Source organism: Tachysurus vachellii, chromosome 22, assembly GCF_030014155.1.
Source record: "Tachysurus vachellii isolate PV-2020 chromosome 22, HZAU_Pvac_v1, whole genome shotgun sequence".
NCBI classification, from domain to species: Eukaryota; Metazoa; Chordata; class Actinopteri; order Siluriformes; family Bagridae; genus Tachysurus; species Tachysurus vachellii.
This window is the reverse complement of record NC_083481.1, coordinates 18,058,090-18,082,958: the sequence shown is the minus strand read 5'-3', so window position 1 is coordinate 18,082,958 and position 24,869 is coordinate 18,058,090. Positions and strand designations below refer to the sequence as shown.

The 24,869-nt window shown below is 42.7% G+C and overlaps 1 protein-coding gene across 4 annotated transcripts; it reads right to left on the bottom strand.

Annotated features, from left to right (window-relative positions):
* On the bottom strand, positions 1–24,470 carry wnk2 (WNK lysine deficient protein kinase 2). Of its 4 annotated transcripts, XM_060857649.1 has the most exons (31): positions 23,069–24,470; positions 17,324–17,496; positions 16,567–16,787; positions 16,229–16,386; positions 15,695–15,783; positions 15,195–15,414; positions 14,844–15,114; positions 12,913–13,526; positions 10,350–10,397; positions 10,114–10,152; positions 9,574–9,741; positions 9,330–9,495; positions 9,067–9,185; positions 8,839–8,929; positions 8,678–8,763; positions 8,534–8,574; positions 8,276–8,438; positions 8,070–8,186; positions 7,800–7,970; positions 7,613–7,673; positions 6,375–6,566; positions 5,474–6,129; positions 5,160–5,217; positions 4,918–4,985; positions 4,285–4,829; positions 3,922–4,151; positions 3,343–3,549; positions 3,083–3,235; positions 2,748–2,792; positions 2,324–2,574; positions 1–1,783 (listed from the first exon to the last, which is right to left on the bottom strand). In XM_060857649.1, exons 1-31 carry the CDS (start codon positions 23,675–23,677, stop codon positions 1,475–1,477), a joined length of 6,339 nt encoding a protein of 2,112 aa, XP_060713632.1. In that variant the 5' UTR covers positions 23,678–24,470; the 3' UTR covers positions 1–1,474. The 4 variants fall into 4 exon arrangements, with proteins under 4 accessions (XP_060713632.1, XP_060713631.1, XP_060713629.1 ...); XM_060857648.1 differs by having other exon boundaries at positions 3,137–3,235; positions 9,067–9,495; XM_060857646.1 differs by having other exon boundaries at positions 3,137–3,235; positions 7,613–7,664; positions 8,678–8,929; positions 9,067–9,495.
* Between the last annotated feature and the right edge of the window lie 399 nt (positions 24,471–24,869).

Here is a 24,869-nt window from a genome sequence, read left to right as displayed (position 1 = left end):
CTTGGCCATAGTCTGTAAACACAGGAAGAACAGGACATGATGAGCACAGTAGGGTTTTAGTGCAAGCAAAGTACAAGCGAAGAATCTCACGGCAGTAACGCGTTAAGTTGGTGGACATTTTTTGCATAGCTAAGATACAACAGCAGAAAATATGGAAAAGCTGGTTATAAATTATTGCCTATTAACTATACACTGTACAATTATACATGTGTTTACTTCTTTCACATTTTTGTATTATGGAACTTTTATTAATAAATGTATTATTATACATTTACAAGTAAACGTTTTGGAGCGATTGTGTAGAGTAAGGCATGTTTTACACAAAGCTGATGATAATATGACCGTTATTTCTATTTGAATAGAAAACAGGAAGCATGTCAGGACCGAACACACACACACACACACACACACACACACACACACACTTTTGCAATAACACAGTGTCCTATTAGATGTAGTGTGCAGAGAAAGGCATAATCTTTCTCCTATGTCAGTGTAGATACATTTTAATAGATACATCACCTTTCACACTCTTGCACACTTCTATATTTTGTTCCTTTAGCTTTGAAGCTTTTAACTCCATGTGCTAGACATTTAAACTCATCACCTCATTGAGTGAGAGGTACAGAACATAACACATAGTGTGTGTTTATTAGCTGTGTGTATTTGGGTGTTTTTTTCCTGTGAAAAGTCTGCTACAGTATCTGGTACTTTCTCTTGTCTAACATCAACGTCATTTAAAACGTTCTTTGATCCAACACAGATTCTTGCTTATGAAATGAAAATGAGACAAATGTTTAATTAATTATTTGTTACTATTTTTTTTTACAACATAATTTTCCATGTACTGAGCACAGTGTACATTTTCCTGAATTCTTTTACATGGAAAATAACCTTTGAAATTTTTTTTTACACATTTGTAACACACTCTTGATACGCCGCCAGTTTTCTTAATTAATTTGCCATTTCCGGTGGCTCCAAAACTGCTGTTCGAGGCACTCGTGTAAACTCCACCTTCAATTATCAGTCAGTTCAAAACTTTCTCTGTGTCAAGTGACAAGTCGTTTCTAATAAACATATGAACTAGAGCAGAATCCTTGGTATTGTATACACTTAGCATTACTGAAGGACTCGATGTGTCTCGATGCTCTCGATGTGTCACAGTGATGCAGCGAATGCGCTAAATTTAATCAACAGACCAGGATACATGTCAATGTGCTTATACAGTGTCTATGTATTGTTGAGCAAAGTGATATAAGCAAATATATGTAAAAAATACATTATAGATAAATCCTGGACATATTCTTACTCTGCTATTTGGCTAATGTTCATATACATATCGTTAGCATGGATATTTACAAAGTATGGGCCAGAAAGATATACGTAAGGTGGTGCATGCTTTAAGAGATACTGATAAAGTCGTACAAGCTACAGTACCATACTGTAATGATGCTTTAAAGAATTTTCACTGATTCTACAGCATGGGAGACGTAAGCCTAGGAGTCCTGTTTTGAGATACTGAAGGCTCTAGTGGAGATGAGCGTCTGGTCCAGGATGAAGCCACAGTGGAGAACATAAATCCTCCCTGATCAGGACCCGTGCTCTGTGCAGGCCAGTGAGTAATGTACACCGAGGTACCTAGAAATTCAGCAAAATGGTTGTCGTGCACAGACAACCCATCCTGTAGGGTCAGCAAGGGCTCCGTCATCTCAGAGGTGTGAGAATTTATCCTGGGCCATGATAGAGAAAGCAATGATGTAACTGCTGCTGAGCCTGGAAGTACCTAGGCAAAAAAAAACAAAAAAAAAACAAAAACATGAGTGCTTTTTTTGTGTGTGTGGTTTTGTCTGTGGAGATTGTTGAAGGAAGTAGTGAGGTAGGTTTCCAGGACGGGACAGGAAATACATGTCGTGCCCTGGGTTATTTAGACCTGAGTCTTTGTTACAACATTGTTGTGAAAACCATCCTGTTCATTTATTCACATAAAACAATCCATTGATTAACATTTGTATGACAATTTGTTTGAGAAAGGCTGTGTGTGATAGTGTCAGCGACCATGAATATTGATGTATTGTCACACCCGGGCAGACAATAACCCACAACAATGGGTCAGTCGATCCAGGTGGAACGTCACTGCAGAGGCAATGGTGGGTGTGTAACACAATAGTTTTTGCGCACTGTGAACGGGGATGTCTAGATTTAGCATTTTGGGGACGTTGTTAGCTAATAGCATACAGCTCTTAAAATAGTATCAGTTGTTAATAATTCCATGATGTAATTAACATTGTATTGCTGCTACATTCACATGCAGGTCTGTTCTTACCCCTTCAGCACTCCTGGTTCTAGCTCTGGTGGCTCTCTGTGCTCTCAGACGGAAAGAGCGGGTGAACAAACAAGGCTGTTTGGGACTCCATGTGCCCAACAGCTTCTGTAGCTCCTCAGGACACAGGTCATTGTTGTTGTTGCTGTTGTTGCTTTGTGCTTGTGCTAGCCCCAATGCTGGGTGGCGTGGTGAGGGAGTCGAACCTGGGGGCACCTGGGGATGATTACATGCCCCAGGCGGACCTGCAGGCCCTAGAAAATCATAGACGCCTAAATGTTTACAGACCGATTTCCAGGTGGAGCAAAACCAGTTGCACCATTTTGTTAGCAGATTGTTAGCAGGATCTTTCAGTAAAGTTTAAATAAAACAGTGAACAATTTTCATCAGAAATTCAGGCAAAAAAGTATTAAAAAAGGATAGTTACTGTTTCCACGTTCTTTACCCAGGCAGAGACGTTTCAGCGTCGACCCTGCAGGGGAAAGATCACTGTCAGTGTTCAGGTTTGATCAGTTTTAAGCTCTGATAAATTTAATTAGACACGTGTGCAAAAATGAACAGGTTAAATGCAAAGACAACGATCACTGATTGAGAGCAGCACACATGCTACATGCCATGTGGGAAAAGAGGAACTTTCAAAACCAATTAATGTGTCATATTGTTCTTCAATTAAGCCATATAATATTTTAAGCAAAGACAAAATAAGAAGGAAAAAAATAAACAGATTGTACTGATGTATGGAAAGGGAAATAATGCAGGTACAACAGAAAGTGGAACAGAGGATTGCTGAGTGACTTGGTTTGGAGAGATACAAACAGATGGAGAGAGAAACTGGCCCACTCAGGAATCTAGCACGAGGTTTACTGCTGGATTTGTAAGTGACCCTCTCAGTCGCTGGGTGATAAGGAGACCAGCCTGGACATAGGAAGGAAGAAAGGAAAGATAGGGGACCTGTGTGAGAAAAAGTATTTCGGCAGAGCAACACCAAAACATCATTAAATTAATTTATTAAGGATGCTCACCCGGTCCTGGCTGTCTGTGCACTCCAGCTCCCTCTCCCTGCAGTCCAGAACAGACATTGTCAGATGACACTGAGGCCTTGAGGGAGCAGGGTTGCTGGGTCTGGACCGGTTCGGAACTGGGTAAAGTGTCGGTTCCTGAACGAGACCGGCTAGCAAACCCCTCTGAGGCCCTGGCCGGAGAGCCGTTCACACTCACAGCAGGCTCAGCTGATATAGGAACAAGTTAAACAGCAAAATCAAAAGCCCATTAATATCATTGTTAGCATTTTGTAAATAAAAGGTAGGGAAATATTTGGGAAGCCCTGAAATAATATGTAGGTACATGTTTGTGGTTTGTTGTTCATGATTTGTTTAAATTTCAGTGTGTTTTAGTTTAGTTTTAAAAGAGGTAAGTCACCCTCATCTGGTGTCACCTTCATTAGCCTCTATACAAACACGAAAGTTGCCAGTAAATAAGCCATTATTATTTTTGTTCATCCACAAGAACTACTGATCAGTTGAATCAGACTTGAGCTGATCTCAAAATAACATGGTTAGAACTTCGCCTCAGCAAAAAAAATAAAAGCAAGGGAGAATCACCGGGTTTGCTGCTGTCACTTGTTTTGGTGACACTTCTTATCTGCTGAACCAGAGGGCTGAGCAGTTTGCTTGCTCTGAGTTTATGCTTGCTGGCTCTGCGTCTGCGTCCAGCAGGGGGCACTGTTGATGTGAGGATGAGGCCAGGAGGTGGTGCTTTACCAAGCCTTCGATACAACAGCTCAATTTCCCCACGCTGGTGAGCCTGCAGCTCTGAAATCTCCTTCATGTGTCTAAAATAAGAGTTCAGATCGAACAATACACAATGTAAGAACGTCATACTGTATGCACAGATGCTAAACTGCTACTGAAATGTAATATTAGCACTTTTCCAGTCACACATTGAATCACAGACATGATACTCACTTTTCCCTCAGTCTGTGCAGTTCATTTTTAACGTCTAAGTCCTCCATCTCAGAGTCATTATCACTGCTCATGTATGAGCCATAGGTTCCACCATGTCTACTGGGGGAATCAGAGCTCTGCACACTGCTGCTGCGGCCCGAACGCCTCAAGAAGGCCACTGCCCTCCTCATGAGGTCGCTTCCTCTCCTCTCTGAACGAGATGGTGTAGGAGGCACCATTTTGGCTGGGCTGCTCTCTGCCCCTGAGTCAGAAGACATGAATAAAGTGTGGACATCTGCTGAGACAGATGTACGTGCTGGCGGAAGGGAGCTGGGCTCGCTGAGGGAGGACAGAGGGTCCAGGCAGAAATCAGGTGGAGCTGAATTCCTGCTGCTGTGCTTCTTGCTTATGGAGACATTGTCCCCTGCACTAAAGGTCGCATTTGGCTCAGCGTAAACGCTGCACTCCCCGTAACAGGCACCAGGGTGTGCTGGAGAAGCCGTGCTGCTCCAACTCCGCTGCTTCCTCCGGGTCCCAGAAAGGAAGTCAGGAGCACCAGTTGTCATCTAAATGACAGTTTCTGAGATTAACGGCTATATTAAAGTGTATGACGATAGTAGAAACTTTCTCAAAATTATTGCTTAAATCCAATACCTTATAGCGACTCCTGGAGCTCGAGCAGGAAGTGGAATGAGGCATTATTGGTTTCTTTGACACTGTAACTAAAGACAATTCTGGTCACAAAATGATTGGGTCTTATAGTTTAATATACATCACATTTTCAAATCTAAAAAAAAAAAAAGTAAAGATATCTTTCGGTATGATGGATAACTACCCGTTCCATACTGTCAACTGTGTATATGTGGTATAGAATAGGGTAAAATGATTTGTCATACCAGCAACAGCAGAGTCACTGCGCGTGCTAAGACTGTCTACTCGCTCTGGAATCTGTGGCTGTAAGCAAGAAATTAAAAAATAATTTCAGTTGAACATCAGGAAGAGGAAAGCTTTAAGAATCCTTTCCTTTTGTATTCGTCCTTTTTGTCCTTTTATACAGAATCCCTTATGTAGGCATTATGTATGCTTCATTATGGTTTAAATGAAAATAAATGATGTAAAATGCTTGCGACTACGATGGACGAAACAAGAATTTATAAACAATTCAAATTTAAAAAAAATACATTCAATTTATTTAACTATATAAACTAACCAGTTGCTCCCCAGTTCTGATGCGTCCGTCTGTGATGATTTTGGGCGTGTTGTTACCCGATCCCCCTGCTGCGCTCTCTGGTCCAGGTGGAGACTGCACATACTCAGTGCCTGATCCTGGAGTCTCTGCTGCACAGCCGGATGGGTACATGGGCACATATTCCTGATACAGTAGATTTCTCAACTTCTCATCCAGTGTCTTGATGGTGCTGTCTACAAACCCCACCCGGGCCCGACCTTCCCCGTCGGATTCGTTCGGGGCATGATGGTGCTGTGAGGTGGCAGGGCTCTGGGGCATTGATGGGGGCTTGGCACCGCCAACAGATGCAAATGGCTGCTGCAAAACAATGCTATGAGTGTCCTGCATGAGGGGAGGGGTCGCTGGTGAGGAGCGCTGAGGACTCACAGCCGTATCCAGTGCTAATGGCATAACTAGCGGGCAGCAGGGCAGGTCTTCAGCTCTGGTTGCAGAGCAAGCCAGATCTACAACCTGCTGGGCAGCATGGATTGGTGTAATTGGGCCACTGCAAGACTGTGCCGGCAGGTTGGCAGAGAGTGGAACCAAGGATAAAGGGTCTACGGTACTCAGAGACAGTGGACTGAATCCATGAGCATCACTGCCACCAGATGGCGGAGCAGTGGCATAACCTGTTGAATCTTAACAATAATAAAGAGGAATAATACACTGTAATAGTATAATAATGGTTTTTACATGTTAACTTTAGAATAGTGCTTATTTACTGTCAAAACCGCAGTCAAAGAAAATTAATCAGCAATATTCTATCAATCAGAATCCATTATTCAAAAGTGCTGTAGTTTTCACACGTTTCAGTAAAGAAAAACAGGTTCAGTTGGAGTTAAAAAGACAACATAGCAAATGCAGCTCGGTAACTTGACCTTACCTGTAGACGCCGGTGCAGTGCAGTGCTCCACTGGCTGTGCTGTGCTGCTGTCAGCAGCCTGACTTGGACCAGTGCCATCGCTCAATCCGCTTGTATGTGGTGTAGCCGTCGCTCCCTCTGAGGACACGTCCTGGCTAACGCTCGGCTCATCCACGGGACAGATTATGAACCATCTCTTACCGGTATGAAGCACTACAGGGTCAAACCAAAATTAGATCCTGATATTAAAATAACTGGCATTGTTTAGAGATGCAACTATTATGCCAGACCAAAGTAATTGTTCTACATATAACCATTAATAAATACTCAATCTAGAGCTACTAAGTGAGTACTAACTTTGACCCTCAGCTTAGGAAAATTATTTAGCCGGAAGCCCTGTTTTTATATAGTGTAAACAGATTTTAGAGAAAATAGAGAGCTTCAGAAATTAGAGACCTTCATCCAAGACAGTACAGCAGAAAAAAAATAATAAAGTCTACCTCACTTAAAGGTGAGGTGCACAATGTTTGAAAGCCAATGTTGACATTTTAAATCACCAAAAAAAACACGCCCCTAACCCAAATGGGTGTCACTCCTGTTTTGATAGCTCCGCCCCAAATATACATACGCAACCCAGGCAACTATTATGGCGGAACCTGCTGGGGCAGTTGGCCGAGGGGATATTTTTATCAATAAATGAACACAATGAGTAATACTATGGTAATACAAATGTGTTTTTGTAGTACTGTGTGTTGTACCGTTAAAGGTTTAGCTCCGTTTCACGCGGAAGATGTTCAGTTCTCTCCAGCGCTGGAAAGCTGATCCTATATTAACACGTCCTACTTCTTTACCTTATCGTAAGTCTTTCTTCACTTTCTTTCTTTGTTTTTATCCTCCATGTCAATGTTAAAACCGCTTTCTGCTAATGTCACACATGAGCACTGAACACTCTCTCCGCCCATATTGACAAGACACGCCCCTTTCTGCTCATCGGCTACACGTTTGTTTTGTTTGTCGGCCCGAGTTTTCTGAAGCGTTTCTCAAACATCGTGCACCCCACCTTTAAATCACAATCTGATTTTATTGTTTATCCATTTACATTGAGTCATACTGAGCCCTTAAAAGTTTCTTGTAGAATCCTACAACATAATAACTTATGCGCTAATTATATAGCGCTAATATTTCCCCTGTTCAAAAGACAGAACAAATCGAACTTTTTAGGACCTCTGATCAGTGATCATTTAAAGAACAACATTTACCATTCTGCTGATAGACAGGCTGAGGGGTGGCATCCTTCAGTCCTTTCAAATTCTGCATAACCTCAGACAAAAAAAAAAGATTTTTAAAAGATTATTAATTATTAACTTCCATATTTATCTTCTCAGTTTCAAACAATAGGGTTTTGCTTACACAATTCAGACTTTCACCTTTCGTGTATCTCCTCACCTCATCCCCTAGTCCTCCAGGGGAGCTGCCTTGAAGTGTAGTATCCCTCAGGGCACCTGGTCTCTCCCCCTCTGCCTCCTCACTCAACATGTCCTCAGCCTTGTCCACAATGTCTTTTAGCTGATCAATAAAGATCTCTTTCTCTATGGGCAGAATGAACCCATTGTCCACCTAGGAGATAACATATTTTGTACTTCTGGTACAGCAATAAAAAAAATATCAAGTGATATCCATTGGCTTCATGCAAAAACTTTAAACCAATCCCCTGACCATGTAAGTTGCTATTTCCTCCGGTGCGTCACCATCCAAATCAAACTTGAATGTCACCATTTTGTGGTTATGGGTGTCTAGCTGGCATTCCACCATTTTATCACCTGTATCACAAACCTAGTGACAGAAGGAGTTAAAACAGGGAGCATACAGTAAGCAGAGGGCATCAATATGCCACCAAAGACTGGAAAATATAATACACTCACGTTGAGAATGCTGAGTTTGGGTTTGCTGGTCTTCTCTTGTCGCGAGCGGGTACGAGCAGACTTACGATGGTGTTTTCGGGGTTTCCCATCGCCTTTCCCTCCAGTAATGGTTCCATCATAGCTATCACTCATCTCTTTACCCGAAGCTGCATCTGAATTTAAACTGAGAACACCAACAAGCTTCACCGTCAGGACTTTCATCCAATTAACCACTGTAAGAAAAATGAACTAAAAACAGAGCCGTTTAAAGACAGCTACCTGTCACATGTATAGATGGGGAGCGGCAATGGTACCGGATCCTACGAGATAAACACAAAAATGTCTGATCTGTATACTATATTCATTCCATCTTAATGGTGCAGTTTGCACAATCTCTTTCAATGGGGCAGTAACTGATTTTACCTCATGGCTTGGGTCAGATGCCGGAATAAATACAGATGCTGTCTCCTGGATCTGCTGAGTACTGCTTGGTTGAGCGCAACTTTCACCTGCAGATAATAAAAAATAATACTTAATAAAACATATGAAGCGTGTTTGTATACTTTTAAAATGACAACACTGACCACAAGCGGCTGCAGTAAATTCTTGCTCAGGTTCCTCTCTGTGTGCAAGAACCTTGATGTGTGATGTTTCTGCATGTACCAGAGTTTCATCCTATGTAGAAAAAGAGCGGTACAATGTTATCTTCTGCTGCTGTGGCTATTCCTGTACTTGATTGTTGTATATGAATAGCCATACACTGATTTACATTCGGTTTGCGTTCTCTTAGAGACCTATAACATAATGCGTACCTGTGCAGGTGGTGCAGAGATGCAGGGCTCTTGTGCAGGAAAGGAGGACGGTGGCTGCTGCAGTGTATGAGAAATGGGCATAGATGACAGGGTGGGTTGGGGTTGAAGGAGAGAGGCCTCTGGTGGAAGAGCAGAAGGATACACCTGCTGTAGTGGTGGTATAAGGGAAGGAGAAAGAGCTATACCCAGGATTGTTCCCAGAGGAGCAGATACTGGGGTTTGGGGTGTACCTGCTCCAGGTATGGAGGGCATGTTCTGTGTACCTGCAAGAGGTAGTGGGACATGGACCGGACTGGGAGAGTAGTAAGATGGAGGTACTGGAGGAGCACTATTAGGGTAGGGGGTGTTGTATGGCATGGAAGAAATTGTAACTGCCTCACTTCTGGCAGGAGTGCCCATTGTTGACATAACGGAGTAGGGTGAAGAGAACTGAGGAAGCAAAAGTAATGCAATTTACAAAAACTGCTATCTAAAGATTCACCTAATGGTTAAGAACAAGTTACATACTTGAGCGGAAATCTGAAGAGGCTGAAGTAAGGGCGTAGCATGAACAGATTGCTGTGGCTGAGACGGCGGCGCGGTGCTGAGCATAGCAGAACCTGGTGGATGCAGATTCTGAGGATGGGTCTGTCCATCAGAAGTCGACTCCATAACTGGCTGTAGATTTGCTAATGTCTAGAAAAGATAGACTGAGATCAGTTCTGTGAAAATAGGCTCATGGTGATCAGCTTGTGACTCTTAATAATGACCGACCACAACTACTCGTTTTAAAGGAACTCTTCTTCCATAAGTGCCAACATGGACAGCAATGAAAGAAACAGGATTCTACTACCTTTCATTGATTATCAATGTTAGCATTTTGGAATTAAGCACTCATTTATCATGCAAGTATCTATCTCCAGGTCATGGTAGTTGATGCCAATATAAGTCCCATTAGGATAGCTACAGTAAGTATTTTGGGAATTGAAGACGTAGGTCACAATTTATGAGATGATCCATTTGCCAATGTCTGAAAGCTTAACAACAAGATGATCTACATAGATCTACCTGGGACAGGAAAGCTGCAGGATGGAGATAGAGGTGAAACTAAGAGAAATAAAAACACAAAAAAAAGAACAAGCTAAATTAAAATAAGAAGCCACTACACCATGAAAAGAAAGATAAAGTTACTTGTTATGGACACCACCACAAAGAAATAACATACGTTTAGTCAGAATGACCTGTGCAATTGTAAGGTGGAAACTGATATGTTTATTAAATTCATCCCAACAACGTAATCTCACCTCCTGTCCTTGTGGTGCAGGGGTTGCCGGAGCTGATATAGTCTGATGCTGAACAGGTTTAGCAGAAGGATAAAAACATTTAAAAAAGCAATTGAATCTTAAACATTACAATTCAGATATACATTTTTAGACATTAAAAAAAAACGCTTATTCTAAAATGATAGGTTTAAGTAACACTACATTAGTAAGTTGTGTGATTAGCAGTGTTTATTTTTACGTTATAAGCTACAGCTCTAGCTAGATGAAAGCAAAAAAGACAACAGGGTTAAACTATAGTACTTGGAGCAGTGAGTTGAGATGGTACTCAAGGGAAGTTTCTGAGAAGAATGGTTAAGAGGGTAATTTGCAGCACCACCAATTTCAGGCTTCTGCACTATGTTTGACAATTTCGTATTTTTTTTTTAGCGCTTCTTGATAAATAAGAATAAACTCTAGAACAAAAATTCTCCTGAGACATCATGCACTTTAGAGTCGTAAAAATAATGTTGTGAAGGCAATTTACCCTTTTCCAACTAATTAATAATACGTTTTGGGGAACAGTAAACTTTTTAGAGGTGAAATTGCAGAGCCACAGCAAGTCTGGAACATTCTGGAACATTAAAATGGGAGGGGCCTTGAGCTTGGCCAAGCTAAAATGTGGAGGTATTAAAGGTAAAAACCCTGAACAGGAGTGTGTCCATTTTCTAACATACCATAAAATCATGTCCAGCTACGTTTCCAAGCACATACAATGGTGTGTCAGGTGTCTTGTGTTGTGTACTGGGTGATGGTCCTAGGCTTTGAATGTCATTAACTAGTGGATTATATTTGGTTTCATTTCTATGGATACTGCTTGCCTGCCTTGCCTTGCATCAGAACGAGGGAGCTGTTATGGTGACAGATTATGCGATGTAGACTGTGATTAAGGTGAGAAAGAATCCCTGCTGTAAAGAAATGTGCAGCCACAGGAAATAGGGGCGGGCCTAATGGTTAGAGAGCTTGACTCCTAACCCTAAGGTTGTGGGTTCGAGTCTCGGGCCAGCAATACCACGACAGAGGTGCCCTTGAGCAAGGCACCGAACCCCCCAACTGCTCCCCAAGCGCCACAGCATAAATGGCTGCCCACTGCTCCGGGTGTGTGTTCACGATGTGTGTGTGTGTGTGTGTGTGTGTGTGTGTGTTCACTGCTGTGTGTGCACTTTGGATGGGTTAAACGCAGAGAACGAATTCTGAGTATGGGTCACCGTACTTAGCCGTATGTCACGTCACTTACACTTTCACTTTCAAGTTGTGACCTCAGCTCACTAGATGAGGACATGTTCTGAGTAGCGGCACGAAAGTTGGAGGATAGTGAGGGGCTCAATATGTCCATGGAAATGTCAGATTTTAGAAGTGGTGACTTTAGCTGGACCTGTCAAGAATAAGAGTGGCTCGGATGCTCAGAAAATGGAAAACTTGCAAATTGTACTGTCTGATGAATAGAAGATTGTGAAGTTACAGGTTCCTGGGAGGGCAGAGATGTACTGTAAGAAGGTGCAGTCATGTAACTTGGGGAGGCTGGTGTCTGATGGATAGATGTGATTGAGGTAGGTTGCCCTGAGTGAACCAAACACAATGTTGTAAACCAGAAATTAGAGGTTGGTTTTGGTGCATTGGTGAGTGACAGGAAGAGGGAGATTGTTCAAGGGATCCTCTGTTCCTCCCTGCAGTGATCAACAAAGCAAGACCACCTTGGCCATAATGTGGACAACATGGAGAAGGGAGTATGTGCATGTATATGTTAGGACTGACTGAATCATTTTGAGGGTTGCATCCAGAAGGAAATGGTTTAACTTCAGTTGATGAAACTTTTTCACGTATTCAGGTATTCTTGTGAGACTCAGATACTTTAAATGCACTAGTAGAAAGTGATTGTTTTACTGGCTCTCTGTATGTATGAATGTGCCAATGAGTTCTCCTCTGCATTATGTTAAAAACAGAGGTTCTGCCACATTTAGTGTCAATCAAGCTCTTCAGATGCAAATAGAAACCCTGGGATTGACTGGAAACACTGAGATGTCTGAGCAGCCAGTAAAAGATAAGACATGAGGACATGCTCTTAATGCACAAACAAATGCTAAAAATAAGGACAGTGATAAAGAGTACATTGCCACGTGCAGTTTGTAACTGCATAAATAATGGAACTTGAGTTTAAATATGGGGGGCACGGTGGCTTAGTGGTTAGCACGTTCACCTCACACCTCCAGGGTCGGGGTTCGATTCCCGCCTCCACCTTGTGTGTGTGGAGTTTGCATGTTCTCCCCGTGCCTCGGGGGTTTCCTCCGGGTACTCTGGTTTCCTCCCCCGGTCCAAAGACATGCATGGTAGGTTGATTGGCATCTCTGGAAAATTGTCCCTAGTGTGTGAGTGCGTGAGTGAATGAGACTGTGTGTGTGTGTGCCCTGTGATGGGTTGGCACTCCGTCCAGGGTGTATCCTGCCTTGATGCCCGATGACACCTGAGATAGGCACAGGCTCCCCGTGACCCGAGGTAGTTCGGATAAGCGGTAGAAGATGAATGAATGAATGAGTTTAAATATACTTACTGGATGTGGCTGCTGGTAAAGGCTCTGCTTGATCTGTACAGAGGGCTGCAGGAAGGCCCCTTGGTGTATTGAAGTAGTGGGTTGCTGATAAGTTCCTTGATATAGCTGTGCTACGGGTTGTGATTGAGTCTCCTGATGGCACTGTGCTGAAGGTTGCTGATGGGCCACATGATGATGCTGCACTGTGGGGGTTTGCTGAATAACTTGTGGCTGGATCCCCTGGAGTAACTGGCAAGCAGGTTGCTTTTGCTGTTCTCCATGGTGGAGATGTATAGTAGGTTGCTGTTGGACGTCTTGATGTAACTGGGCAATGGGCTGTTGCAGTTGGGGAGTGGGATCCTGTGGATCCACAAGTTGTATGATCTCTTGCTTATACTGCGCCATAGATAATTGTTGTGTTGAATGCAGGTGAGCAGCGATCTGGTTTTGGACCTCCTGATGAAGCTGAGTTGTTAGTTGTGGTTGAGTCATATGAAGTAACTCAGAAAGGAGCTGTGATGGTGGACTGAGGACCTTCTGGGAAGTGGTGAAGGGCTCTGATGAGGACTGGTAAACTATGCTTTGCTGGTTGTTCAAAGCATCTGAGACTGCTGCATGGCATGCAATGCTGTCTGCTGCAGAGATTAAGGGAAAAATAAATGATAAACAAAGTTGGATTACAAAATAACACTTAGGTGCAGTTTTAATCTGAAAATATAATCATTATATCTTCAAGAACTCCAGAAGGAATTCTAGATCAGTTATTGCATGCCTGGACAAATCGACTGTGGGTGAATGGTCGTTTAAAGGTTCAGTAATGACTCTACTGCCGACTATTTGACTACGAAAAACTTGAGGATAACATTTTGAGACCTGTTTAAAAATTCTTTCCCTTTGTAAGTGAATAAGAAACTTAATTAATTCATTGTAGCACTTAGTAATACACTGAGGTGTATTAATGGTTTAATAATTTAACCTTGGTGAAAAATTCCAGAATTAGTTTTAAAGGTGGGGTCTCCATTCTTTGAGAAATGCTTCGGGCCGGCAAACAAAACAAAAACAAAACAAACGTGTAGCCAATGAGCAGAAAGGGGCGTGTCTTGTCAATATGCGGCGGAGAGAGTGGTCAGTGCGCATGTGTGACATTAGCAGAAAGCGGTTTTAACATTGACATGGAGCATAAAAACAAAGAAAGAAAGTGAAGAAAGACTTACGATAAGGTAAGAAGTAGGACGTGTTAATATAGGATCAGCTTTCCAGCGCTGGAGAGAACTGAAGGAGCAGGAAGTTGGTCACATATTCACAGATTGGAGTTTCCTGAGTCAATAACTCCTGAGCTAAACGCTGTTACTACACAAATAACACCTCTTTTCTATCGTAGTAATGTAGAGACGCAGCTACAACCGTGTTTTGTGTAGTAACAGCGTTTAGCTCAGGAGTTATTGACTCGGGAAACTCCAATCTGTGAATATGTGACCAACTTTACTTAAGACGCCGAGGCGCTTTTTTCCTTCTCGATAGGTGAGTAACGTTGGTTTTGCTTTGTTACACAGAACTAATATGTGCCTTTGTCCTTTACATGATTATGCTTGTGTGTCATTTTTGCTTGTTTGTTTATCTACAATCGTATTGTTCTTCCCTTCAGCTATGATAAAGACACATCTCTTTCCATTAGTTGCCTGGGTTACGTATGTACGTGTGGGCGGAGCTATCGATACAGGGGTGGGACCCATTTGGGTTAGTGGCGTGTTTGTTTTGGTGATTTTATATGTCAACATTGGCTTTCAAACAACGGAGACCTCACCTTTAAGATAACGTAGTATATGCTGATCGGTTTTCTTAAAGTAATAAGTTATGTGATAAAATGCTTGTGTCAACATTACAGATTTGCCTGATTGTCAAGTCAGTAGAGATCAGGAGAAAGACTATTGCTATCCATAGCAGTTGCTCACATGTAGTGGAACTGGTGGGACCGCTAGAGAGGTTGACTGACTCACTGTCGTGATCCCCAGGCTCTGTTCGAGCATCGGGCATGGTACTCTGTGTCAACTTAAGAGATGGATCCTGAGGCACATTCTGTTCATGGTCCTTAGTGACCTTTTCAGTCTCGTCCTTGCCCCTCGAGTTGGTCCTCTCCCTACGCCATTTTATAAGTGCTACACGGTCCCGGATTGACTTGCCAACAATCTTCATGTCACTCTCCAGGAAAAAACCAGAGTCAACCTGAAGGGGGGGGGACAACATTTTTAGGGTATTTTACAGGGTTGCTTTATAAAAAAAAAGTAGAGAAGAAATATGCTTACCATTTCTTGCGCAACTGCCTCTGGCACCTCTTTGTTAAGGTCAAAGGTGAACTCGATTGCACCGCTGTCCTTGTACTTCCCTTTCAACTTTTTCTGGTCCTCCACCCAAAGCCTGAGCGCGATCGACGTTTTCTTTCCATCGTCTTCCTCTGCGAGTTCTACCCTGACGCCAGTGTCCTCTGCAAAGAAGGCATGATTCAGCAGATCCTTAATGGAGTATCTGGGGAAAGAGAAGAGCGATGCTATTGGATCTTTAACTTTTTCTTCAGAAATCCAATATACCTATAAGGTTTTATTTTAACAGGCAATAAGTGGCCACTTGATACTGATGTAGACCTGCATTTGTCTATCACACTTGACAATGTGATATATTTCATTCAAATGTGGGGGAAATAAAAGCATATAACATCCGATTGCACACATACAACTATGGCTACAAACACAATCACAGTTTTATCAGTAGGCTAGGCTAGGCTAAACATGTTCATGTGAACTCTCACCTCTCTTCCCAGTGATAGCGGATACACTCCCCTATGATCTCTTTAATCTCCGGGACTGTGACCTTACTGTAACTGGCTGGCTTGACACCCTGTGCAGGAAGCATTACAACAAGGAACTGATATGTACTGGCGTGCTTTTCGCATATTATTTTATTTGAATTATTGTTCATTCTTGACCGATATCTACATTTCTAATCTTTAGCACATATAATTTCTTAGACATAACGATAATACAGAATCGTGCAATGAGTCAGTTTATCTGAACAGAAAATGCAAACCTATTGGTGCTGCCATCTAAAAAATCTGATGCTTTACGGACAGACGTATTTACTAGATAGAACGGTACAGTGAACGCCGTCTGTGGTGGTGTCAATTAAAATGCTGCATTGAACAAAAATTTGTCTTGACATTTCAAATCAGTGTCTTTTAAAAATGCTGCAAACCGAATACAAGCACTGAGTCGAAGGGAACGCAGAATCCACGCAAGCCGATTGATTATAAACCAGATTTATATATTCTGCTAACGTGACTCACACTGGTGACTTTACGGTAGATCTGAGCAGCGTTCTGGCACTCGGAGTACGGATACTCGGACGTGGCCATCTCCAGCATGCACATGCCAAATGCGTAGACGTCTACAGCCTCGTCGTAGTGCTCTTCATACATCTCAGGAGCCATGAACTCTGGAGTACCTAACAACGGCACAAATAATCCTTTAATTAATTTAATCTCTTAGGCTGAAAAAATACTTCTAGGGGAAAGAAGGAAATAGAGAAGGAAAATGCTTGTTAAAAAATATTGGTATTAAGTCTGAATTATGACATGTAATTTTATCCGATACATAATGACATAAAGGCCTAGAAGATCATTACCAATGACACTTGTGGCAAAGGAGGCCCTCTTGAGTGTAGCAAGGCCCAGATCCCCAATCTTAACTGAGCCTGTGGGGCCTGTGATGAAGATGTTGTCGCACTTTAGGTCTCGGTGGATGATGGGAGGTGTGCGAGTGTGCAGAAAGTGAAGACCCTTGAGGATCTGCCGGCACCAGCTACGCAGCACCTTCGGCTTCATCACCTTGAAACGCTTCAAGTACCTGCAGCAGACAGCGCTATCATATCTCGAGTTCACCACGTAGGAGTGCTAGTCATGCTCCCGATCAGAAAGCAGTGGGAAAAAAATCAGTGATCGGTGCTGTTCAAGATGCTTGGCCTTGTAACATTCCGTACCAACCTTTTAACCATACATTACAGTTCAGTGAAATCAGACAGCTTTCACATCTTTAAACAACTAAAATTCTCTTTAGTATTAACATCCCTCGGACGTATCAGACGCTACATTGCAATACAATCAGAAATAAATGAACTAGTCAAAAATGAACCCAAGTGTCTGTACTTCTGTGAGATATTGGTTACTTTGCTGAAACACTATCTTTGTGTCTCGTTTTTCATGATTAATGATTAATGATGTCACTTACTGTTCTCATAACACAATATGTTCTCCACTATAACAAATAACACGGTCCACAGATTGTTGAATCGTCACAATGCACACGATAAATGTAATTAAACAATCTAGAGTATTTATATATCATTATATTACATATACACTGTTCAGCTCTCTGACACTCACGTTTTTAAAGTGCCTGAAGTCATTAGTTCAGTAACCAAGACAATGCACTTCTTTCCTTTGACAGGACACTCCCAAAAATCATAGAAGCGGACAATGTTGGGGTGCTGGAGGCCCTTCAGCATCTCCGCTTCCTCCTTAAACCTCTGACGGTCCAATTTAGATAGCTTACGGTCCTGAGACATGGATGGAAAGAGAGAAGGAGTGATTGATGTGGCACAATATTGCAATCACTGCAATAACCCTATAAAAATTGCTATAAAATTGTGGGGGCTCAAATGTAAGCTAATTACAATGTTTTATAGCTGCTCACAATACACTGGAGAATGTACTGGAGAAAAAAATGGTGATGAGTTATATCAACCTTGTCCTTTTAAACTCGTGTACATACTCGAGTCATGTTTATGCAGAAAATTCCACAAACCCGTCTTTGTCAAATTATACCTTCAAGCTTTAGAATACTGTACAATAGGTTATTAAACATGGCTCTGAATTCTGTCCTGTCTATGTCTCTCTGGTGATCAGGAGTGAGAGACTTCATTATCGATCAGTATGTTGGTCTTTGTCCTCTACTGCTGCAGGAGGAGATGACACTGTGTTAATCATCTCCATCTGCACTCTCACTGGACCACTGTTAGTCTTATTAAATACACACATCTCTTGCAATATGATTTTTTTTGTCACCTAGAAAGGGGAAAGAAGGGTGGGCACGGTGGCTTAGTGGTTAGCACGTTCGCCTCACACCTCCAGGGTTGGGGTTCGATTCCCGCCTCCACCTTGTGTGTGTGGAGTTTGCATGTTCTCCCAGTGCCTCGGGGGTTTCCTCCGGGTACTCCGGTTTCCTCCCCCGGTCCAAAGACATGCATGGTAGGTTGATTGGCATCTCTGGAAAATTGTCCGTAGTGTGTGATTGTGTGAGTGAATGAGAGTGTGTGTGTGTGTGCCCTGTGATGGGTTGGCACTCCGTCCAGGGTGTATCCTGCCTTGATGCCCCGATGACGCCTGAGATAGGCACAGGCTCCCCGTGACCCGAGGTAGTTCGGATAAGCGGTAGAAAATGAATGAGTGAGAAAGAGGAAAGAAGGTGTAATAGGACCAAGCTCGTTTTTGGGCATAGTTAACACAAATGTTGCTAGATATAGGATTGATATTTAGATATCTTAAACAAATTTAGATCATTTATATAGTTTAACGTACAGCGTAGATAGCCGACAAACGAATAACTTCAGAATGAAGGCTCCCGCGGACATGTGCATGTGTAATAGGGCAAATCATCGCTGGTGAAGAATGGTTCATAATTCTCTGGTTTAAATAATGGATGCTTTAATTCTCAACACCATATGCAATACCTCGCAATAGGTTCTCAGTTCTATCACATTATTACAGTATATTAATGCAGTACCATAACCCAATAGTTACACATAAGTCCTAGTGCATTAAATGTACCTCAGTGACGTGCTGCCTGGTGTAGGACACTGTGTGCCTCGAGCTGCACTGGCACATGATGCTCTATCTACATCAGCAGCCTTATAACTGTGGTGCGTCTGCTCACCTAAAACGTCTCTGCTTATTACTTCAAGTCTGATGCTCTGCTGCCCTACTTGCCACCCCTGTACCCCCACGCTGAAGGAGGGTGTTCAGATAATAGACACGGTTCACTACAGGCAGTCAAATTCTCACCTCTCCACACCTCCAAATGACTTCATAAAGAGAATAGGTGGATGGAATTTTAATTGCCGGTGATTAAATACAAACCACGACAGCAAACTGCACATTACACGGCTAAATAAAGAATCTCTAATCAGTGTGTGTTTACTGAAACCAAACCCAAAGTGCAATAACTCAAATAAATCCCAATTAGATGAATACAATAACAACACTGTCACAGGGTAGGAGCCTCTGTCACAGGGTAGAAGCCTCTGTCACAGGGTAGAAGCCTCTGTCACAGGGTAGAAGCCTCTGTCACAGGGTATTAGCCTCTGTCACAGGGTAGGAGCCTGTGTCACAGGGTAGAAGCCTCTGTCACAGGGTAGGAGCCTCTGCTTACAAATAATAAACTTCATCCACTAAAGAAGCTTCTCACTAACTTGTGACAGTGTGTGTGTGTGTGTGTGTGTGTGTGTGTGTGTGTATTATTACTTGTGATAATGTACATGATGTACATGAACTAACTCTTGCTCTCTCTCTCTCTCTCTCTCTCTTTCTATCTCACACACACAGTCTCAGTCTCCCCCCCCCCCTCTCTTTCTATCTCACACACACAGTCTCAGTCTCTCTCTCTCTCTCTCTCTCTCTCTCTCACATTCTCTCTAACTCTCATTCCAGATCCTGGAGCTTAAGTCAGCATATTTTCTCTGCAGTGAGCTTCATCCAGCATGTCTGCAAGTCCTGGGCTTTCCAGTTAGTCACATGGTATGAAATCTTCTGAACCAAAGCAGACAATTAAATCAGATCTATCCGTACACACGCGCACGCATACACCGAGCCGTCGATTCTAATCCGATCACCAAAGACTCCAGACAAATGGAATAAAGGAAATGTTAGTTATTCATGTTTAAAATATACACAATGCTCTTTGTGTGTCTCACAAAACCACTGTGTAGGTATGTGTACTACTGTTATAGTTAAGTAGACAATATATACTGTAGTCTAAACACCACACACCACTACAGCATGTCACCATCACTGCAGTACACAAAATCATTCATTTCTTTTGTGTGATGGTTTGTGTGCTCTTTTGGTTTGTTTTTATTCTGAACAGGTTAGTTGAATGGTGCGTAGGACTGAAAATGTTCTCATGAAACTCTTTCATTTAGTGATCAGAAATACAGCAAAAGCTCAGGATATAGAAACATCACCGAACGTGAGCAAAAAGCATGTAGAAACTCTCAGCTGGTGCTATTTATACACAGATCTCCAGAACACATGGCGTTTTCTATAGCACTACAGTTTTGGCTCAGTTTGTTTCTCACAGCTCAAAAAAAAACCTGCTGCAAACAAAGCCACGTGGTTTGCATGTGTAAGCAGCCTGAGTAAACTACACTCCCATCATGCACCTGATGTCAGCTAGATATATAAACTGGCCCCAGTTTCAAGATAAACAAATCTCCGAGCTAATAGTTCTCTTTAGGCATAATACAAGACATTACTTCTGAAACAACACACGGTGCATTGGGGTAATTCAGTGCTGCTCTAGAGACTCTAACTTGCGTTAAACATTGCGTTAAACATCTCTCTGTAACTAGAAACTTTAACTAATGTTAACTCTAACATCCTGCCTTCCAGGATCAGGACTGTGGCAGAGGGGGCATTGTTTAGCTCCAGATGGAGACGGAAAGAAGGCGAGTTGGACTGGCAGGTAACGTATGATGATTCTCACCTGTGTTTATTACTGCTGTGACTCTGAGAGTTCTGTGGGATAGCTGGCAGAGCTAACAACACACACACACTCACACACACACACACACACACACACACACACACACACACACAGAGCATGATCTTCATTTGGAATGCAGCAGAAAGCTGTGAGCTTTTTGTTAAAAGCTGTGCCGGCCCTTTTGGGTTGCATTTCCAGTAGAGTTTTTTTTTTTTTTTGACTGGGTTTTATAAAGTGTGCTGAAAAGCTACCAAGAAATAAATGTGAGCCCTGAGCTCTCCTGAAATTTCCCCTGCCACAATATTCCTCCACATCCATATACCCCGGGTTATACAGGGACAAACAGTCCAACTCATCTTGGCTAATAATAGTATAGACTGGTAATAAAATGAGTTTAGAGATTCACTCTGTGTGTAAAAGAGAGTTGAGGCGGTTCAGCTGGATAAAGCTGTGTGTTATGGATTATTGGATTTAAACAGGACTCAGAGATGGACAGTAGCACGGCTGTGTTGCAGCACACTATTATTTACACCCTGGATGCCTCCTCCCTTCTGTTTCTCTCTTAACTGTCTGCATCTGTGTGTGTGTGTGTGTGTGTGTGTGTGTGTGTGTGTGTGTGTGTGTGTGTGTGTGTCCCAACCCTTTCTCGTTTCTCTCCCTCCAGAGGACACTGTATCTGTGGAAACACTCAGTATTCCTCTCAGGAGGCTAATATACAGATCAATACCCCAGAACTTACAGCAAACTCACACACAAACACACTCTAGATGACGTTCGCTATAGTAAAATGCTAATGCATGCTAATTGCCCCATCCTGGGCATGTTTCACACTGGAAAATCCAACTAGCATCAGATTTCTACATTTCATGGCTTTACATTTCTCACATTTTTAACCCTTTCCTAAAGCCCACCCCTAAACAGAGATTCACTGACCAATCAGTGCAGTCTCACGTTTTAGTTACACAGTATGCTTGTATACATACTGTACAATGCAAACATTAATAATAAATAAATTAAATAAACATTGTTAAAGGAGGTGAGATTTTCCATCATCTGCACCATAACTGAAATAAACAATGTATTTCTTTATCACGGGCTGTTTTAAGCAGTTATTTTATTTAAAATAGCAAAATAATGGCACTGTTGTGCGTAGGTGTCGCTCTAGTTGTCGCTACACTGTCAGTAACATGTTGTGTGACTCTGTAGAGATTTTGTGTAAAAGACAATACTGTAAATCCACTCGATGTCCAACACCCTGTGCTCTGGGTCCTACAGAATCATGCTAGCACTGATAACAAGAAATGAAAGCTAACTGGGGTGGATGGCATTGGGGAAATCTAATTGGCCCTCATTAGCATACAGTCACATGGGGTTTTTTGTTGCTCTAGAACAAAATGGAGAATTTCCCTTGACCTCAGCTGAAGCAGCTGCTGCATGAGATAATGTGATCAGAGAAACACGCTGCCTGTCTGACGACACGTCGACAGACTCGAGTCCTCTCCCTACAATTAAACAACAGCTCTGCGTGGTTGTTACAAGAAGTAAGAAGGTCTAAATGTTCAGGGATTGATGGGAAGTCTTGTCTTTTAGAGTCTTAGCAAGATGATATGCATGCTGTGTGCTTCGCTGAGTGTCCTGGGGTAAAAATAGCCCGCAGCTATCAGTGATATCAGTATTTATAAGAACTGTTCGACTCTGATTGGGTCTGAATTGCCATCGTCACTAAAACGCCTCAACGCCGTTGGACAGAACGTTCATCACATCGCTGCCGAATCAAAATGACATCTCCAGACTTCATCATACGCCGCATCACAAACTTTGCTTTTCGTGCAGTAATGTTTCAGACTGCTCTAGTTTTTCACTGCTGTACACACAGGTCTACATTTATTCTGTAAAATGACTGTAAAAGCTTTGGGACACATTAGAGACTCCTATAATGCAGAGAGAATGTTTACACTACAGAACAAACTAAATAAATAGGATATTAAACATGCTGGTATATTATTTACTGCACAGAACTTAGTGCCTAACTACAGGCCTGTGTGCTGAATGGATCCTTCAGTACAAAATGTAGTATTTAATCTGATCTCTTTTCCAAAAACAACTTGACAGAAAAGTAAAAACGTTCAACTTGTTTTTCCTTCTTTTATTTCTTTTCTTCAGTTTTAAAAATCTTATGTAAATGTAAATTGCATGCGAATGTATTTTTTTTCTTGTGTTATTTGATCCATAATCAGTAGGTGTTTGTATTTTCTGTTACATTTACTTTATTAAAAAAAAAATCAGGATTTTTCCTTTCTGACTTTTTTTTGTCATCTGATGTTATAGACGACTTTTTGAGGTTAGAGCAGTTTTGATTGTGATCTCACCTGAAGTTCACACCACGCCACCTCCACCCATGTCTCTGTGTCCAGGCCCTTATACACGGTCTTAAACGAGCCTCTCCCGAGCTCCACGTCGAACTTGAGGAAGCGGCCACTGGGAGAAGTGCTGACTGCCGTCATCCCGGCTTCCTCTTCTTCATCCTCTTCCTCCTCCGCGTGCCCATGCTCGTCCTTACCGGCAGTGCTCGCTGTAGCAGGTTCTTCCTTTTGCTCGGCCTCGCTTTTCTGTCCCTGTGCGTCGATGCAGCTTTCGGTCCTTACCGGACTCCCAGCGCTCGAGCTCTTTCGGTACCGATTTCTGCGCGCGTTCGCGACGGGACGGATAATCCCGGTGCTGATGCTGTCGCCGCATTCCGGCGTCTCCAAACCGTGATCCTCCGACTCCGAGAACCACAGGTTGGTGCGGATGAACCTGCGCCTGGACGAATTCCGGGATTCTGTCGGTTGCTGCTGGAGGCTCGCGCTCGGCTCGTTCGCCCCTCCTCGCGCTGCGGCAGGCTCCGTGTCACCGCGGCTGTCTTTACGGTCGGTAGCTTTCGAGTCCGGCTTTAACACAAGCGGCTCGGTGGAGTGGCTCGCTGCAGCCACGTCCATTTCCGGTGTCCCGTTATAACAGTTATAAGCGCTGATCAGGTCCGAGCTCGTGCGCCGTCACCAAGCACCTGCAGTAACGACCACCGACACTGACGCAATCCGGCATCCTCGACCTTGTGCACGCACAAAATTCTATAGACCCGTGTGTGATGTGTAAACTGTAAATACTTGTGTGTGTGAATATAAGTGTAAAACAGATGTCTATGATGTCATTGTGTTGATGTCTTAAGTCTAAACGGATGTTTTAAGATACGCGCAGATTTACATAATAGCATAATAATAATAATAATAATAATAATAATAATAATAATAATAATAATAATAATGCTATTGTTATAACATCATTTTCATTAGATTTGCCTTTACAAATATCCTAAACACAATGCTATAACACATGCCAGCCTTTATAACGCTCATCATTAGATCAGTGCAGTAAAGAGTTTGCTGAAGGCGACTTGAGGGTCAGATTTCAGCTCTTGCTTACATACGGACGCCGTGCGCGCGCTTCTTAATCCCGACTTTATTTCCCCGTTAATGATCATCAGCGAGCAGAAGACTGATCACATTAAAACTTGCTGTGTTACAGATCAGATGCATTATTTCAAATCCTCATTTCTTCATTTTTTCAGCGTCCAGGATTTTGGAAGGTTTCCGATCTCTGCGTTCATGTCTGATCAGATTCTTCTGTCTGTTTTTCTGTCTGTCTTTTCTATAACCGACATCTGCAGATCGTTCGCTGTGTAGCAGATACACACTGACCTGACAGACTGTAATACGCACTTTAAAAAGAAATCTCACTGCTTCCTCTGCAGAAAGTCAGAAAGAGACCCGGTTCGGGGCGGGAGCCGCTTTTACCGTCTGTGTCCGCGTGGGGTCTCTGCCTCTCTCTCTCTCTCTCTCTCTCTCTCTCTCTGTCTCTCTCTCTCTCTCTCTCTCTCTCTCTGTCTCTCTCTCTCTCTCTGTCTCTCTCTCTCTGTCTCTCTCTCTCTCTCTCCCCAGTCTCTCTCTCTCTCTCTCTCTCTCTCTCTCTCTCTCTCTCTCTCTCTCTCTCTCTCTCTCTCTCTCTCTCTCTCTCTCTCTCTCTCTCTCTATCTCTGTCTTTCTCTCTCTCTCTCTGTGTGTCTTTCTCTATCTCTCTCTCTCTCTGTCTTTCTCTCTCTCTTTGTCTCACTCTGTCTTTCTCTCTGTCTTT